General features: G+C 30.1%; 1 protein-coding gene across 2 annotated transcripts; it reads left to right on the top strand.

The window, feature by feature from the left end:
* The first annotated feature begins 14,990 nt into the window (after window positions 1-14,990).
* On the top strand, window positions 14,991-20,001 carry LOC120092323 (transcription factor bHLH153-like). 2 transcript variants are annotated; one of them, XM_039050507.2, is made up of 7 exons: window positions 15,082-15,452; window positions 16,484-16,656; window positions 17,284-17,406; window positions 17,670-17,735; window positions 17,931-17,996; window positions 18,775-18,822; window positions 19,441-20,001. In XM_039050507.2, the coding sequence occupies exons 2-7, from the start codon at window positions 16,651-16,653 to the stop codon at window positions 19,597-19,599; spliced, it is 468 nt and encodes a 155-aa protein (XP_038906435.1). In that variant the 5' UTR covers window positions 15,082-15,452; window positions 16,484-16,650; the 3' UTR covers window positions 19,600-20,001. The 2 variants fall into 2 exon arrangements, with proteins under 2 accessions (XP_038906434.1, XP_038906435.1); XM_039050506.2 differs by lacking the exon at window positions 16,484-16,656 and having other exon boundaries at window positions 14,991-15,452.
* Window positions 20,002-20,453: the final 452 nt, after the last annotated feature.

Below are 20,453 nucleotides of genomic sequence, written 5' to 3' on the forward strand. Positions count from 1 at the left end.
CCTATCTTACAAATAGTTAATTAATTTGGATAAATGATTAAAATAAGGGGGAAAAACATAAATTAAGTATTATTTATGAAAAATGGCTAACATAATTTTTCCTAAAAATGGCTAAAATGACTAGATTTATTGCTCTATTAAATTGAAACAGGGATAGATATGTCCCTGCCTAAAATTACTATTGTTACCGGGTGTATATACACAATCTACGTGCTTAAATCAAATAATATGAAACTAACCATATCAAATAAAATTACAAGATAATTTACACACCTTTAAAAACAATAAATATTTTTTTTTTATGATCCTAAAAAAACACAAAAGACAAGAAATTGAAGATGTAGAAATCTTATAGGATCAATTTATAACAAAATATATATATATATCCAAAATCCTAAGAAAATAAAAGATAACCAATTTTAAAAACTCAAAAATTAAAATATAAGACTCAGTTGGGTGACCATTTCGTTTTTTATTTTAGTTTCTGAAAATTTTCTTCTCAATTTCTTACTACGATCTGCATTTTTTTTAACTATAATGATCGAATTGTTAGTCAAATCCCAAAAATAAAAACAAGTTTTTAAAAGCTAATTTTTTTAATTTTTAAAATTAGACTTGGTTTTTAAACTATTGGTAAAAAATAGATAACAAATAAATAAATTTGGAATTAGAAATAGCGTATCTATATGTTTAATTTTCAAAAACAAAAACTAAAATTCAAATTATTACCAAACATAACCTTACAAAATGAAAATAAGTGTGAAACAAGGAATAGAAAATTCACAAACATCTTAGGAATTAATTAAAATCCCAGATAATCTTACGTTATAAAATCGATTGAAGAGATTAGGACCTATTCGGTATAGAATTCGGATTCTGTTTTATGTTTTTAGATTCACTAAGTTCAACAAATATATGTTTGGCAAATAACTCAGATTTTATTCCTAAAAACTATTTTTTGATTATGTGATCAAAACAGTGCAAATTTTGAAAACGACATTTTTATGTTTTCATTGTATTTAGATTTTGAATTTTAAATTTTAAAAAGTAGAATTTTAATAAATAAAGATAGAAATATTTAGAAATAGAACATGATCTTCTAAACTCAATTCATTTTTTAAAAAAATATAATATATATTATATAATGTATCATAAATTATATAATATTACAAAAGAATACTTATATTAATTTTTTTTTAACATAAATCATATTCATGAATAAATTAATTATAGTTTGTTGTTAATTAACAATTAGTTTTATGATTTATAGATATATAGTACCAAATTACAATAATTATTTAAATTAGAATCCAGTTTTTGAATCAATTACCAACACACATATCTGAAAATATGAAATACAGCTTTATTTCCATTTAATCCCTTATTTTTAAATTTTTATTTTCAAATTCTCTATCAAACAGACTCTTAACGTCTCCAAGTGCATATCCATATGATACTATTGCAAAATTAGCTAAAATAATAATAATAAGGGCAAACTTTTCTTTTAAAAAAAATAAACAAATAGATACAACAACAATAATGATGGAAAGTCACATGGATGACCTAAATCTGAGCCTAAAATGAAATATGTCCTATATTTTCAAATTGAAGTTTTATGATATTTTGCTTACGTCATATTCGCTTCAAATTACCAAAATAGAACCTTGCGCACGTAGATTGTGATTCTCCCTCTCCCCTTTCACCCCACCTTGATCTCCTCTCTCTCTTGCCAACGACATCCCATCGATGATGAAGTTTGTTGTTTTAGTTGACGACGATACTCTCATCAACTATCTCTATTTTTCTCTTTCACTCTTTTGCCTTTTGGTATCTAGTCTTTCGATGGCCGACAAGGACACATTTGCATCTGGAAAATAAATAGATAAAAGGAAAATGGAGAAGAAGAAGAAAAAAAAAGAAATTAAGGATAATTTTCTCAAGCAAAAATCTTAAATTTTGAGAAAGTGATAAAAAAATCATTTTGTTTTTTTTTAATATATATATATATAGAATTATATCAATAATAATTTTGTAATTAATATATATATATATAGGAGAGTTATGAGGAGTAGGACAAGGGGTGGAAGAGTAAATAGAGGAAGGGGTTGTCCTGAGAAATGTACCAAATCAGGTACTTTCAGTAGTTGAGCGATCTGCGATGGAGACCAAAACCGCGTCGGGAGTGGGTCCCACCAGCGCCTTTTTTGTGCGACTTTTGGGGTATCCATGTGGGACCCATGCACACGTGGCGTAACCATTGTTTAAGAATAGTCGCGTAGGATTCACGGACCACTAAACGACGACTGGACATGTGGGACCCCACACTGTCTCTCTCCACTCTCTACTATACTTTACGCCGCTACCAATTCCTCATCCGCCTCCTCCTTTCCAACATTCAAAAAAAAAAAAAAAAAAACTTGAAAACAATTGGGGTAGGGTTAAGAAGACTGAGTGAGTCCTAAAGCCGAAAGACGAAGGTTCAAAAAATTAGATCATCTAGAAAAATCCATCAAATCTTATTTCGTGTGGGCTATCAATTCATTTGGATTAAATTGAGTTCAAATAAATAAAAATTTTATAAATTTTGTTGGTTCATAGATTCATTTAATATAACTCAAACCAATCTGAATCAATTCAAATTTATTTTTAACTTTAAAATATATATTTTTTATTGCGAATAACACAATATTATATATATATATATATATTGAATTTTATTTTATTTAATTTCAGTCCTTTTTGAATAATTTATTCTTCTACAACTCTTAAAAGTAGTTTTTTTACATTATAGAAAGAAAATTTTCAATATATAAATTAAAATTGAGTTGTTAATCTTAATTCAATATATAAAAATAATTAAATTATATTTGTATATATTTACTTTTTGCTTCTTTTTAGAACAAAATTTTAAATACATGATCCGATTAACCCAAACCAATCCAACCCAAATATTTCATTGTTGGGATTGGTTCATTTTTTAATAAGGGTTATTTATGTTGAAAAATTTACAATCCAAATAATTAGATTGGGTCTAAAAAGTCTTTCAACTCAATTGAGTCCATGAATACCCCGTGTATTTATAAAATATTTTTAAATTATTTTACTTTAAAAAAAAAATAAAGAATGTGAAGATAGGTGCAATCAATACTGCACCACTCAAAACTTTTTATTAATAGTTTATTGATTTATACCTCATATTTAATTTCAAAAAGTACTATGTGATACATATAATTATATTAATTAAACTCATAAATGACTTAATTTTGACTTTTTAATAAGATCACTATCGCCAAGATTTCGTGATCCGCTGCCGAACTTATTCCTTCCAATTCAACGGGTATTCTCAACATTATACATTGAAGAGGACTCGAACCTCCACGCTCATGCATCAACTTTTACAAGTTTGTAGTTTTTCAAATACCAAATTAAGAAAATGAACGTTTAATTGTTACATAGACGATTTTGTATAAATTGATTCCTTTGTGAAAGTTCAAGGATTTAATTGAGAAAACTATAAGACTTAGATGATGTTAATTTTATTTGAATGAAACGTAATAAATGATGTAAATTGATATACTTACGAATTTTTTAAATTTGAATTGATACAACTAATAAAGTCTATAGTATAAATTGAAAACTTTCTAGTTTTAAAAAATTAAAAAAATATATAAAAAAACTAAATTCTATACTTATTTATTAGATGAAAAATGGGTGATTTTTGACCATTTTCCTTCCATCCACATTTCAACTAAATTATTAAGTATTGTGTTATGTAAATTTATCGACTAATTTGATTAATGTTAATCAATTTTGAGAGAGACTAAAGTGAAAATGTTTAAAATATAACTAGAAGTAAATTGAAAGACACTTGGAAGACTATCTTCGGTAACTTTTTTGTTTTTAATTTTTTAAAAATCGAGTCAATAAAAATCTTTTCATTTTCTAAATTTTTTGCTTTGTTATTTACTTTTTACTATTATTTTCAAAGACCAAACTAAGTTTTGAAAACTAAAAACAAATAGTTTTAAAAAGTTTATTTTTGCTTTTGAAATTTGGCTAAAAACTAAACTCTTTTGTTTAAGAAAAATAAAAACTATCATAAGAAACTAAGAGGATATAAACTTAATTTTCAAAAACTAAATAGTTACTAAACGAGGTGTAAATGTTAAGGCCTCGTTTGATAACCATTTTGTTTTTTTGTTTTTGTTTTTTAGAAATTAAGTCTATTTCCACCAAATTTCTTACAATGATCTGCATCTTTATCAAATACAATTATTGAATTTTTAACAAAATTCCAAAAACAAAAATAAGTTTTTTAAAAACTACGTCCTTATTTGATATCCATTTTGTTTTTTAAAATTAAGTTTATGAACACTACTTTCACCTCCAAATTTCTTCCTTTGTTATCTACTTTGCATCCATGGTTTAAAAAAACCAAGCCAAAATTTGAGAATTAAAAAAAAAATAACATTCAAAAAATTATTTTTGTTTTTGAAGTTTAGCTAAAAATTCAACCATTATACTTACGGAAAAATGTAAATAATTGTAAGAAATGTATATGGTATATGCTTAATTTTTAAAAACAAAAACAAAAAGTTAAATAGTTACTAAAGAAGACCTAATATTTTTGTTTTGGTAAAACATAAGATAGAGACTAGATTCATGATTTATTGAAAAGATATAATCTAAAACTAAATATTTAAAAATAGTAAATACTAAAATAAAACAAATTTTAAAATATGGTGAAGTAAAAATTTTATTTTAACAAAGAAAGAACAATATAAGAAAATGAATAATTAGACAAAAAAAAGGAGAAAAATTGTTGACGTTGATGACCCACGCCTGTCACTCTCTTTTTCTTCTTCTGTTCTATTTTCCTTCAACCTCCTCAGATCTGGAAAAATAAAAATGGAAGAGAGTTCAGATTTATTAGATCAAACGTCAAATCAATGAATAGTTGTTCGAATTTGTCAAACAAAATCAATAAATTTATTGAGCACTGGACATCGGAATCGGATGAGTCATAATAAATTAGGTTTTAATATCTACTACCTTCTCTTATCTCCATTCTTTTATTCTTCTCTTCCCTTGCTGATTTATCTATTCTTTTAAATTACAATCTTTTGTTATTCTATATTTAGAACCACAACCTAGGATTGAATTATATATATATATATATATCTCCTAAAATTAGTTTATTGAATTCGTTGACGGAAAACTCTACCGATAAAAAAAAATATTAAACTATTTACATAAATAGTAAAAAAATATTAATAGACTGTCCATCAATGATAGATTTGTATCAGTTTCTACTATTAATAGTGTCATAGAGTTGTATCATCTTCTATCACTAATAAACTTCTATAAACTTCTATTACTCATAAACTTCTACCAGCATCTATCTATGATGGACATTGATAACAATGTCTATCACAACTATCTAAAGGTAACAAAACTCAAATCTAGCATCCAGTTTCATAGGTAAATCAATTTTAACACCAAAACTTAATAGGTGTTCAAGAACTAAACAAATAAACCCAAAATGCCCGAAATCTTACCAGCAAAATATCTGGCGACTCTAGCAGTGGTAGTGACAAGGATTGGGTTGCACGAATCTAAGAGTTAGAGAAGAGAGAGAGTGAGTCGGGTAGAAAGAGAAAATTTGGCTCACTGTGGCAACGTGCAACCAAATCTGCAACGTAGACTCAAACAATGGTGGATTGACGATTGGGCATGAGTACGATAGCTGTTGGACGATAGAATGCGTAAGTTAGAGATAGTGACAGAGATTAGACCGAAGAAGAAGAAGAAAGCGTGCAGGTTAGAGAGAGAAGCCAAGATCAGACCAAAGAATAAAAAGAAGAGGGAGAAGAAGAAGAAGACGACAGATAAGAAGAAGACGGAAAATGGAGATGATGGTTAAATTTTGCTATTTTATGTGAATAGTTTTCTTTATTTTTCTATTTTTGAAAATCTCCCTCTATTAATCTTGTATATTGTATTAAAAATTAACTTAATCAAAATACATTATGAAGACAAATAAGTAAATGATAAATGAGTGCAACATTACTGAAGAAAATAACAGATTTTTCCATTCATTTTTATGCATTTTTTTATTCAGCTTCAGGTTCCACTATTTAGTGGTTAATTATGTATGTTCTCTTTCATGGTTGTTATTGTAGACCATTGATATTTTGCCATGTGGCTTTTTTTAGGCTAATAAATAGCGCTACACGACGAGTGATACCGGTCGTGAAGGCTGATCGTCTTAATCAATTCTCTCTATCGTTTATGCTCTCTACCTATCGTATAGCAAATTTCCTCTATCATCTACATCCTATCATGTACTCTCCATCGTGTACACTTCCAACCCGATCGTCTACATCTTATCGTGTACTTTTGTCGCCTACATACTCAACCCAATCGTGCAATCTCCTACCCCATCGTCTACACGCTTACCTCTATCATGTAGACATTTGTCCTATCGTTTACCTTTTTCCCAACGATCGTCTAGATATCTAACAACGATCGTCTAGCCTTTTTTCCAACGATTGTTTAGCCTTCACCTCTCAATGATCGTTTAGCCTCCCTTTCTTCCTCCTTCTTACATAGTAAATGGAGATAGATATTTCTTACTTTTTATCGATGCTTTCTCTCGTTTCACTTGGATCTATACGATGAAAAAAAAATGAAGTTCTACCTTGTTTTCTTAAGTTTCAAGCTATGATTTTGAATCAGTTTTCCATCACTATTAAATCGATCCAAACTAATGGAGAAGGGGAGTTCAAAGCTCTCTCTCCTATACTAGACAAACTTGGCATAATTCATCGTGTATCTTGTCCTTACACACCCCAACAAAACGACACTGTTGAACGAAAGAACAGTTATGTCGTTGAAGTTGGTATAGCCATGCTTGCTTACTCCCCTGTTCCACATAACTTTTGGCCCTTCGCTTTCCATACTACCATCTACCTTATCAATCGACTATCTACACCTCTCCTTGAAAATAAATCCCTCTATGAAACCTTATACTCCAAACTTCCTGATTACCAACTCCTGGAAGTCTTCGGCTACACCTATTTCCCATTCCTTCGACCGTTCAACGACAATAAACTCCAATATAGATCTCATCCGTGCGTGTTCTTAGACTACTCTTCCTTGCATAAAAGATATCTTTGACTTCATCGTACAACTGGTCGAATTTATGTCTCTAGGCATGTCATCTTCAATGAAATTGCTTTCCTTTTCCTTGATAACTCTCGATCAGTCTCTTCTCCTTCACACTCTTCCTCTTAAGTCCTTTCCATTCCTATTCCAGTCAGCCCTTCTCCTTTACATTAGGTCACTGCCAATTCCGACAGCAACGATGTTCATCACCATCATTCCCTCCACCTACCTCCCTCTATACCACCCCTATCCTCTTAACCCACACATGCATCTACACCTCTCAACCAAACCCTTCCTTATCTTTCCCAATCATCTTAACCATCAACCAATCCACCAGCTCCCATTATTCCCTCTCCCTCACCACCACTTACCTTTGCTCTCCCAACTCCTCCTGCTTCCCCACACCTCAACCTCCCTACCACCTCAGAACCAACACCATCCCTGCCCCTTACAACTAATAACCACCCCATGATTACACGGTTCAAGATGGGCATTTTCAAACCAAAGGCTTAGCTGTCCGAGGTTACTGACTTGGATAAAACAGAACCACGATCCTACAAGAAAGCTCTCCTTCATCCAAGCTAGAAACAAGCAATGCTTGAGAAATATGAAGCCCTCATAAAAAATAATACATGGTATCTCACAGCTCTGCCCCAGGATAAGTTATTAATGGGTGTTCAGACTTAAAGAAACTCCATATGGTGAGATTGCTTGTTACAAGGCTCTTTTGGTTGCTCAAGGCTTCAACCAAGACTATGACATCGATTACTTTGAGACCTCCAGTCCAGTAGTCAAGCCTACTACCATTTGGCTTGTTCTGTCAATTGCTCTGTCTCAAGATGGATCATTAGACAACTTGATGTACACAATGCCTTCCTCAATGGCGATCTATCTGAGGAAGTATACATCAAGCAACCACCTGGTTTCATCAGTGACAAACACCCTGATCACGTATTACTGCTACACAAAGCACTATATAGCCTCAAGCAAAGTCCTCGCGTATGGTTCTCCAAGCTCAGCATCTGTTTGATGCAATGGGGTTTCTCTAATGGAAAGTCTGATACATATATGTTCCTTTTCCGCAACTCAAATACTTTAATTACCTTTCTTATCTATGTTGATGACATTATTGTTACTGGAAATAGCCCTGCAACTATTAGCACTTCATCATTTGCTTAAACACTCAGTTTGCACTTAAAGATCTCGGTGATCTATCTTTTTTTCTTGACATTCAGGTGTTTCACTCTTCAGACCACCTATATTTGTCTCAGTCCAAGTACATTCATAGTCTTCTTGAACGTGCATAACTCACTGACTGCAAGCCAATTCACTCTTCAATGGCTGTTGGCACCTCACTGTCCCTCACCGATGGACAATCGCTAGACAACCCCTCTGAATACAGAAGCCTAGTTGGTGCTCTTCAATATTGTACATTGACTAGACCAGACATCAGCTTCAGTGTCAATAAGCTCTGTCAGTCCACACGCCCCAACCACTTCACATCTTCAAGCAACAAAAAATCTCATTTGGTACCTCAAAGGCATGACCAATCATGGTATTATTCTAACCAAGTCCCTTGTTTTGGCCTTAACTTGCTACACAGATGCCGATTGGGCCAGCTGCCTGGATGACAGGTGAAACACGAGTGGATTCTGTGTCTTCCTTGGTTCAAGCCTTATTTCATGGAGCTCATCTAAGCAAAAGGTCGTCTCTCGATCTAGTGCAGAATCAGAATATCGTGGTTTGTCCAATGCTGCCGCTGAGGTTTTATGGATCCAATCAGTTCTCATTGAACTTGGTGTCAATAACATCTCCACCCCTTTGCTGCTCTATGACAATCTCAACGACACCTACATGGTCGTCAATCCTGTGCTTCACAACTAGACAAAACATCTTGAGATTGATCTTCACTTTCTCAAAGAAAAAGTTGCTTCCAAACAACTTTCAGTTTGATTCATTCTCTCTAAGGATCAGCTAACCGACATCATGACAAAAGCCTTACAAAGTCTTCGTTTTCTTAGTTTGAAAACTAAGTTTACAGTCGCGGCAGCTCCTCGTTCGTTTGTGGGGGGATGATAAATGAGTGCAACGTTACTGAAGAAAATAATAAATTTTTCCATTCATTTTTCTGCATTTTCTTTTTCAGCTTCAAGTTCCACTATTTAGTGGTTAATTATGTATTTTCTCTTTCGTGGTTGTTATTGTAGACCATTGATACTTTTCCATGTGGCTTTTCTTATGTTAATAAATAGTGCTACACGACGAGTGATACCGGTCGTGAAGGCTGATCGTCTTAATCAATTCTCTCTATCGTTTATGCTCTCTACCTATCATATAGCAAATTTCCTCTATCGTCTACATCCTATCGTGTATTCTCCATCTGTATACTTCCAACCCGATCGTCTACATCTTATCGTGTACTTCTATCGCCTACACGCTCAACCCAATCGTGCAATCTCCTACTCCATTGTCTACACGCTTACCTCTATCGTGTAGACACTTGTCCTATCGTTTACCTTTTTTTCAACGATCGTCTAGATATCTGACAACGATCATCTAGCTTTTTTCACAATGAGCATCTAGCATTTTTCTCAACGATTGTCTAGCCTTTTTCCCAACGATCGTTTAGCCTTCACCTCTCAATGATCATTTAGCCTCCCTTTCTTCCTCCTTCTTACAGTAAACATCAACATACCCAACAAAAGGGAAAATTAAAAAAAAAAATACTGAAAAAAACTAAATAAAAAAAGGAATAAACTCTAATTAACTTTTAACATCATTTATATAAATATAAGGAAAATTACATTTTTATTTTCGGATTTGTTGGGAGTTTTGCATTAGGGTAGCTAAAAGAAGTTGATAGCAATGTTTTTTTTTTCCCATTGTAAAGTATATTTTAACATTTCTTAACATAATAACAATTAATTTTCCTTTGAGTTTTGTCTCCCTCTCCTCCCTCAATCTTCTCATCCTGAGAGAAAGGACGGAGAAGAGGGAAAAAAAAGAGAATAAAAAGAAAATAAAGAAAATAAAAGAAAATAAAATGAGACGAAAAGAAGATGAGACGGTGGCACGATGACATACCATAGATGAAAGAAGGAAGAAAAAAGAAAAATATATATTTTTATTTTTAAAATAACTTTTAATAAACAATATTTTCAAAACCAATTAACAATAAATAGCAAAATGCCATTAAACTAGTTAAAATGAAACCAAGATACTACTAAACATAAACTTTATGTACAAGATATGTATTTTTTTCATATATATATTATTATTCCTAGGTACCTAATATACGATTATGTCCCAAAATAGTAAACATAACAAATGTATCTTCAAGCCATTATTACCATGCAAATGAAAAATATTATTACTCCATTGACAAAAATTCAATAATTGATTTAGGATTATTCCTTTGATATATATATTTTTTTTTCAATAAATAAAGAAATATTACATGTGTCACGTTTTATTGTTTCATAATTCCATTATATAAAATATTTTTTACGTACGAAGAATTATCTAAAATAATATCTTTTTTAAATATAATATTTATAAGTAAAGCATATCAATAACATCACCAATGTAAGGTCCTAAATTACATTCATATATTATACACCATTTAAGTTACATCTTTTAGTTTATTAATTATCGTATGTGGATTACATATATGCATAATTTAGTTTAGATTACATTTAAAAACTAAGAAGCATTTTCATAATTTGATTGTAAATAGATTGAAGACCAACATTTATTATTATTTTTTTTAAAACTTGATTATTCATGGAAATTCTATTAACAAGCAAAAGGATTTGCTTTTTATGGACCTCCAAATTAAAATCATGAGTTCTAATAATTTGAAATAAATTAATTTAACTCATTAATTAACTTTCATTTACTAACTTAAATTCATTTAATTAGAAATTTGGAACTCCATTTCTATGCATTATAGAATTAATTCATCCACGAGCTTAATTATTAAATGTAGTCAACCTTTCATAAATGATTGGTAATTAATTTCAATTGAGCCAAAAGTCCAATAAATTACTCTCTTAATTACATATTTTTAACTCCTAAGAATCATTAAATTATTAATTAACAATTTATTTGTTTATGATTGTCATAAATTAAGCTAGAGAAGCTAAAGCTATTTTTGTTCAAATCCTAGACAATCATATGTTTTCTTTATATAGAAACAAGTGAACTACATCTCGTAACATTACTGTTAGATTTATGCTTTAAAAATAATTATTTGTTAAATTATCTTGAAAGCAATATATATATATATATAGTCCATTTGATCACAAATCCTACCCTCACCATCTATATTCGTGAACAATGAATAGTCTCTTTTTTTTTTTTTCAATGAAGAAAATTTAATCAGAATTTCATTGTTGTATAAAATTACAAAAGAATGATATGTGCAGTGAGGGATTACATCACATTACTCAAGAGCAATATAAGAGATATGAGATTTTAGTCCAAAAGATTTCGTTTGGTAATCGTTTCGTTTTTTGTTTTTGTATTTGAAAATTAAACTATAGACACTACTTTCACATTCAAATTTCTTCATTTGTTATTGACCTTTTACTAATGGTTTAAAAAATCAAGTCAAAATTTGATAACTAAAAAAAAGTAATTTTTAAAATTTTATTTTTGTTTTTGAAATTTGGCTAACAATTCAACCATTGTAGTTAGAAAAGATGCAAATCATAGTAAGAAGGGAGGAGGAAATAAGTTTAATTTAAAAATAAAAAACGAAATGGTTACTAAACGAGGCCTAAATTAAAATCAATAAAAGGTTTAATTGATATTTGGGATAATTGGAGTTTGTAACAAGGAGGACTAAGTTTGAAATCAAATTTCAAACCTTCTTCAAATTTTAACTAATGAGTTGAGTTTCTTAGAAGCCGTTTGTATTTTAGGAATGTAGATAACCGAAATCTTAGATGCCAGAATTATATATGTTAGGAATTATAAACATTCGACATCTTTAGATTATCATTCTTGTTTTGTAGGAATATTTTTGTAGATATATGGGAATATTTTAATAATTATGTTTGTTTCGTAGGATTTCTACTCGAGAACGTCTTAAATTTATATAAAGTTCTAAGAATGACTTTACTATTTATTACTTATAATTATTTTGATATAATTTGAACTTATATACCCTTTTTTTTAATCAATTTGAATGTCTTTTAAAATGAACCCAATATATTATTATTATATATTATTTTTCTCAACCAACTAATATATATAATTTAAGATTTTTATAAAATAAATATTAATTTAAATTTAAAATTGAATATATTACTAAAAAATAATAAGAATTATGATATGACTAAAAATATATGACATACATAATTAAGTATTTATTTTAATTATATAATGCAAATAAAGGAATGACAAAAAAGTAAAATAAGAATGCTCTCAACTCGGGGACATAGAAAACCCATATTTAATTATTTAATCTTCAGACACCCGGGACATCTCACAAGTACGATAGTTCAGATGTCCATTCCATGGAAATATAGGATGTATGCGAAAAGAACGACCCCTTAAGAAAATTGAAGTGACTTAAATTTAATAAATTGGATAAAGGCATGAGAAAATGACTTATAAGACAAGTCATGTTTGAATAATTTAAGTGGCCTACAAATAAGAAATTTTGCATTAATATGATGCTTTTATCCAACATACTCTGATGTTTAAGTTAGTACCAAATATGATATGGTGTGAAGGTGAGAACAAATGAGTTGTATAGGTTACTCCCATATTTCTATAATCCCATCGATGCTATATTATAAACTTATACGAAAAGGTGAGGGTGTTTGCAAAGGAGATGTTTCAAGGTCTTTCATCCAACCTATTGCCCTACTCTCGGAGTTTCAAAACAAGTAAACTTTTGAAAATTTTAGGTCCGTTTAGTAATCATTCTATTTTTTAAACTTACGTCAAATGACACTACTTTCACCTCTAAATATCTTCTTTTGTTATCTACTTTTCACTAATTGTTTAAAAAACCAAGCCAAAATTTGAGAACTACAAAAAGTAGTTTTTGTTTTTTGAATTTGGTTAAGAGTTCAACCATTATACTCAATAAATATGCAAATCATTATAAGAAATGTGGATAAAATATGCCTAATTTTAAAAAATTAAAACAAAAAATAAATAGTTACCAAACGGGCATTAATTTTTTTAAATTTACTTAAAAACACTATATTTGAAAATTGGAATTATTTAAAAAATATATATTCTCTTGTTAAAATAAAGGATGAAAGTTGATGTAGTAACTAAACGAATAAAAACTAAAAAGTGTGTACGATATTATTTACAAATATATAATAGATTAAATCGTTGTTATTATTTATTTCATCTCAAAATATATGATCAAAATTATTTATCTAGTCAATTTTTATGCATGAACTATCTCAATAATTTACGTAAACATAGAAATATAATTGATAACTATTCCAAGTTTAAGAATTTTTTTATATAATTCAACATTTTCCCCCTTCCAATCGGTCATTGCACATGGCAAGATTTTTTTTAAAAAATTATTATTATTATTATTATTATTATTTTGCGCCTACATCCGATCGTGTTTGGACTCAAATATTAGTACAAGTTTATGAGACCAAAGTATATAAATATTAAATGAAGAGAAAATAATATCATAAAAATTTAAATTTAGAACCTTCTATTCTAATTTACTTTATAGTAAATTTAATTTCATTGTAAAAGGAAAAGATCAATATTTAAAACGTCGATATTGACAAAAATATTAGAGCCTCACTTTTACGAATATGTCGATAAAGATCTAGGTAAAATATTGACGTGAGTAGATATTTTTGTAGAAACTATGAAAATAGAAAATTTAAAATAAATTAAATTAGTAAATAAACATTGTAGGTTGTTTTAAACAAGTTAAATGATTATTGTTGATATTACTGATTATTAATGATATTATATCCATATTAGTGGAATTTTGTAATTTTTTTCCTAATGTTGATGTATTCCTTAGTCGATGTCGAATCCATGAAAATATGAAAATATCGATAAAAATTTAATATCATAGTTACAAATATCATTATATGAAAAAAAAAAAAAAAAACCTAAACTTGAGAATTTTGAATAAATTTAATATTTTCAAAAATTTCCTCAACAAAATTTATGTTCTAAGTCAAATTTAATAGTCTAGAAATACTTTTGCTTAAATATAATTTTAGTTTTATATTTTGAAATTTGTTTAATTTTAGTCCATGTATTTTTAAATGTCTAATTTTAGTTTTGGTACTTTTAATAAAATTTAAAATTAATCTATCGAAGTTAGTTTTTTTTTTAAAAAAATTAAAATGTACAAATAATAATAATAATAATTTTTCTTCAAAGAAATATAATATATGAATATGTTTCAAAATTGATAACGAACATACAAATAAATTCATTTTTTTTTCAAAAGAAATCAATAATAAATAAACCATAGAGAATAAATTTAAGGTTTCTAAGAGATACATAAACTAAAATTGAACCAACATCAAATCAAAATAATATTCTAACTAATAATTTTATTATTCTCAAATAGGTGAGAGGATAAAAAAATCATTTAGAATATTTAAATAGGAAAAAGAATTTACAGTTAGTAAATATTCTTATTAAAAAAATAAAAAAAGGAGTAAATATTAAGCCTTGGAAAAAACAATTCCATCTGTGGTCAATTTTACTTCCTTTCCTTTGCCTAATTTTCTTCCACCTCCCTTCCTGGCTGGATATTAGCTGTCAATTTTTTAAAATATATATAAAAACAAATATATTCAATTTTCAAATATCTCTATTTGTTTTTCTAAATTTATTAATTTATTTTCTGTCTTTCTTTTTTTCTCTCTTTATTTAAACACTTTCAAATAAACCTTCACTCTCCTCTTCTCCCCTTTCCCACTAGAGTTTCAAACTCTCTTCTTCCCTCTCTGAAAAACCTCATTCATGGTGGATTCCTTCTTCTTTGATTCCTCAATTTCACTCCACTTTTGAACTTTAATACTCTTCTAAACCTTCAAATTCCAGTGAATACGCAGATTAATTTGTTCTTCGAAGTCCAAAAATCGATTAACGTGGAAAAACGCGCTTCTGTTCTTCGATTGTTCTACTGAATTTGATTATAGTCTTTAGAGCTTTCGTTTCTCGATCGAAAATCTTGCTTTGTTGTTTCCTGTGGACGGATTTTTGCTCTAAACTTCGTCGGGATGATTGCGAGCTCTCTTTGCAATGCTTCCGCTAAATTCCCGGTGTGTTTTTCGTTTGATTTATTTCTCTATTTGTTTTTTTTTTAAAAAAATCAGGAATACTTCTTGAACTGCGTTTCAATTACTGTATTTTGTCTTCTTGTTTTCGAGTAGCGAATACTTTCTTAACCTTTTTTTCTTTTGTCTTCTTTCTTTCTGTGTCCATTGCTAAACCGTGTAATGTTTTATGGAGTTTTTGATAATTGTGTTATTCGTTTCATTATATATCATAATCTGGTTTTACTGTCTGGTTTTCTGCCATTGATTGGTATGTTCAATATATTAAATGAAGGGGTATGAAGATTCTGTACGCAAATTACATATTCTCTTAATTTAATCCATGCCAGTGTGAATTTGTTTATCTGGTTTTGAAAAAGAAAAAAAATGAAAAAGAATTTGTATATCTGGGCCCACCTTGTTTCATTTATATCACCTGCTTGGTTTAATATAATACTTATTCTGGATTCCAATTACCCAACACTTTTACTTTTGTGTCAAAAAGTAAAAGGAAAAGAAAAAATTTACAGGTGTTCTCCCGTTTCTTATTCCAATGTATCATTAGTTTTTGTAACTTTGTTTGTGTATTCATATCTTGGGTTGTCTTTTGTGATGGAAGGTTTCACTGTCTTTCCTCTTTTTACTGACAAAAAGAGCCAAATTTCGATTAAAAGATGCATCTTTTAACTGTTTGTTGGTCAAGATGCTCAGTGCGAAAAGCCAAAATCTAGATCCTTTTAATTTGGGGATGAATTGCTAATAGATGAGTGTATTTATTTGTTTAGTTCATGTAAATTGCTCTCGTTGTTATTAACCTATTTATCCTAATATAGTATACCTCTGTCCCTACCCTTTTCTTAGTTATTATTTTTAATTGTGCTTATTGGTTTCAATATTATATTTGTTGGAGACCGTCATTAAACTATGGAACTTTTGTCCACTTGTATTCCTTTTGTCTTTTAGTATTTTTGTATTAATATCGATAATTGTTGTTAATGTAGTAGATCAAATGGATCATATTATACTACTTTTTTTAGGTTGTTGGTTTGACCTCTGACCACGACCATGATTGGGTTTTGTTATTAATTTAACAATCCAATGCGATATACATCATCTGCATGCTGTCTGAACCTCTGCATCAAAGTAATAATGTTTTGTCCATTCTATGGGAATGCAATTATTTGAAGGCATTTAATTAAAACTTATGAAGGTGGGAGTCTTATTACTTGGTTGTAATATTCATTTTGGTAAAAAAAAGTCAAACAATATGTATTTATATGTAAAAACACACGAACACGGATTTAAGAATATCCCTGTCTTGAACCTGTATGGTTGCAGATTTTCTCAGTTGACTTTTGTTGTTTGAGATCTTTCATAGATCAAATCTCTTTTTAGTATCTTTGCTATTTCTTTCTTCCCCTCAATAAATTTATGAAAGGTTAAATTACAAGTTTAGTCCTTAAACTTTGAGGCTTGTGTCCATTTACTTCTGAAACTTCCAAAAGTGTTTAATAGGTCTCTAAACTTTTAAATTTGTATCTAATAAGTCTTCGAAAATTTTGAAATCTTTAGAAATAATTGTTCTATTAGATATAAATTTGAATATTATGTCTAATGAAACCTTAAAGTTTCAATTTTATGTCTAGTATATTTGTGAATTTTAAAAAATTCAAATATTCAAGGACTAAATCTATAATTTTGAAAGTTTAGGAACTAAATAGACACAAATCTGAAGTCAATATGAAAATATAGTACTCATTCTGACTTACAACATTGTATATTTGTTTCCTATGTTCTTTGCATCTTGATTGATTGAATTTGATGATCTCCGTTCCAGGCAGAAGTGATGGACGTAGAAACGATGATGGAACAGAAGAGGAGTCTATGCTCTGTTGATGAGAGCGCTCTCACTTCTCTGACATCCAAGCGACACAAGACTGATTTCTCTATCTCCTCTAAGGTTCCTATTGTTGGTTCAACTTCACATAGCAGCATATTGAAGATTAAGTTCCTATAGTAATGATAATTAATCAGTGTTAATAGTATATATATAGTAAGTTTTGGGGTGTCCATTAGACAGGCTTTCTGATCACATTGTTTTGGGTGGTCTAATATTTCATTATTTTTTCACTTGATTAGTCCCTATATCGTCCTGTTTTGTTCTTTACGATATGCTCTGTCCCTCCATACCATGGTTTTCCTAGTAACATTCTCTTTCTACAGGAGAGGAAAGACAAACTGGGTGAACGAATTATGGCCTTGCAACAACTTGTTTCACCATACGGAAAGGTTTGTTGGGAACCAATTAAATATTCAAAGAAGTTGATCTTTTATATTGAAATTTCAGGATAATATTGAGGGCTTAGATGATCTGGACCAAATTTTATTTTGGCTCTTGAAATCCATAAAGCTATGTTTCGTAATTTTGCCATCAGTATTAAATCATTGCCTTGTTTGAATTAAAATTGTACAATTTCACTGCAGACAGATACGGCATCTGTTCTTCTGGAGGCAATGGAATATATCCAATTCCTTCACGAGCAAGTCAAGGTATGATTTTCTTGCTTAAAGTTTGCGATCTTTTTTAATTCTGATATGGGTACCAGATACGAATGGCTATCATGCCATGCATATAGCCTATGGCCTGTATGATACTTTTTCCCTCCATAAATTCCTTCTAATTGGTCCAGGGAATATATTTCTTTCGCACTTCCATATTTTTCATCCGACACTAGTTTGTACTTGCATGCAAAACCTTTTGAGCATCAATCGGTGGCTAAAAATCGATTGGATCTTTTTGGTGTAAAATTTAATATCAATTTGGTTTATGTCTCTCCCTCGCTTTTTCTCTCTCGATACTGGATTTTGTTTGCTGAAGTATTCTTCTATACCTATTTTAGTTTTAGGTATTTAGTCATTGTGTCCCTTTCTTCCATCTCTCTCTCTCTCTCTCTAATCAGCAATGGAACACGAGCTGCAAGATTGAATCAATCAGTAGTGCAACCAGTTATGGTTCTCTCTTCGTATAGACTATGATTGTGTTGTGACGTAAGAGAATTTTGGTGACCACAGTTAATGTAATCTTGTTTGCCTGATTTTTAACCATTGATTTTTTTATCATCCAAGTCCATGAAACTGGTGTAGTTTGGATGGTGGAGGACTAGAACAGAGAAATTTATCGACATCCACCAGGATTCATCTGTGACATAGACTGAAAATTTGTCTGCCACTTCCAATGAACTTTATTAAATACTAATTGTGTATCTGTGCTGCTAGAACTCTCAAGTATCGTTACATATTCTCTTATGTTATTTTGGCGTGCTTTCAGGTGTTGAGTGCTCCATATCTCCAAAGCACACCCACTGTTTTGTTGCAGGTGAGCCTATGCTGGACCTTTTGTTTCATGATTTGACTAAAATTATATGTTTCATAAAACACTTTTTCTTAAAAAGAAAAATAAAACCAACGTCTGTTCCCTCAGGGAAATTTGCAGTGTGTTCCTTACCTCGAAATTTATTTGTCTTCATCAAGTCATCAATCAACTCAAAAGTTTGAGCTTATAGATTACATTAAATTTAATTATATAAATAATTTATAATTCAAAACTCTCCCCACTTGTGAGCTTGAAAATTTATAGAAGGTCCAACATAAAACCTACTTTGATATCATGTAAAATTTACTTTAACTTGCTCATCAATGTAACTTTTTGGATCAATCGGTGGTTTAACATGATGTCATAGCAAGTGTTTCAAGAAGTCATGTGTTCAAACACCTGCAATGCTATTTCCTCTTGATTTCTACTTGATGGGTTCTCTATATATTTCAAAGTCCACAAGTGAGGAAAAGTCTTAGATGATGTAATACTAAATTTATCTTCAACCTGTGCCATTGCACCTTTTCACTGCTTTATACATTGGATTTAAGTCTGAGTGCTGCTTCGACATCCAGATATCTTTCTGAATATTATCGCAAGGGTTATATTGGCTTTTGTTAGGAGGTGGAGCCATGCAGCCACAGCCTGAGGAGCAGAGGCTTATGTCTTGTTCCAATCTCGTGTACTGCTGGAGTTGCACGCAGCAACGGTGCAGATATTTGGGCTCCTGTGAAGACAATTTCCCCCAAATATGAGAAGCCCATCTCACCATTCAATTGACCATTAAATCATCATCGCTCAGCAGCTAGCCAAATGGTTCTGAAGTTTCTGCATACGGTTGGTAAAAAGGGTAACTACTCATCTTCATATCTAATTTATAACAATTTTCCCGGAAGTAGAAGAATATTGTATCAAATAATTTAGGCATGGTGCTTGGGATATGTAATTCTTCTGTTACAAAAGAATAGCCGAGTCTCATCGGTTTCCAAGTTATGAATCATTACGGCACACCATTCTAGTTTTAGCGGGTGAAGGGTATAGTTTATCTATGGTAGTGTATTATTTGGTGTATTAAATGGTGGAAATGTGTATATTGTAAACGAATTATATGATGATCCCTAATCAGAAATTCATGGTGGAGTGGCATTTGTTACCTGCCTAGATAAAGAGTAGTTGTTTTAATCCTTGAGTTATGTTCATATTGGATGCTTTGTTAGTTATTTTCTCATCAGTTTTTGATGTATGTGTATTTTGTGGCTTGATGAATAATTTAGGACATATTTGAGTGTTTCTGAAATTGCTAAATTTATTTTTGATATTTTTAAAATTACTCTCAAACATATATTTAATTTTATACATTTAAATACTGTTTTCATATCATGAACTCTAATTTTGATGATAAGTAGAGATGTCCAAAAAATCTGTGGGGTTGGTACCTCTCGGGAACACGTCCTGAATGGGTGGGGAATTTCTGAATACACGTGGAATGGGGGAGAGTTGAGATTTTTTTTTACCATTTACAATTTGGGGCTGGGGACGAGAAATATATTTTTGGTCCTTAGCCTCGACTCCGACCTCGTTCTGTTTTTTGTCCCGATTTTTTATAAATTTTTAATATATATTTATATATTTAA

This window comes from Benincasa hispida, chromosome 1, assembly GCF_027475165.1.
Source record: "Benincasa hispida cultivar pf3 chromosome 1, pf3_genome.v1.1, whole genome shotgun sequence".
Taxonomy (NCBI): domain Eukaryota; kingdom Viridiplantae; phylum Streptophyta; class Magnoliopsida; order Cucurbitales; family Cucurbitaceae; genus Benincasa; species Benincasa hispida.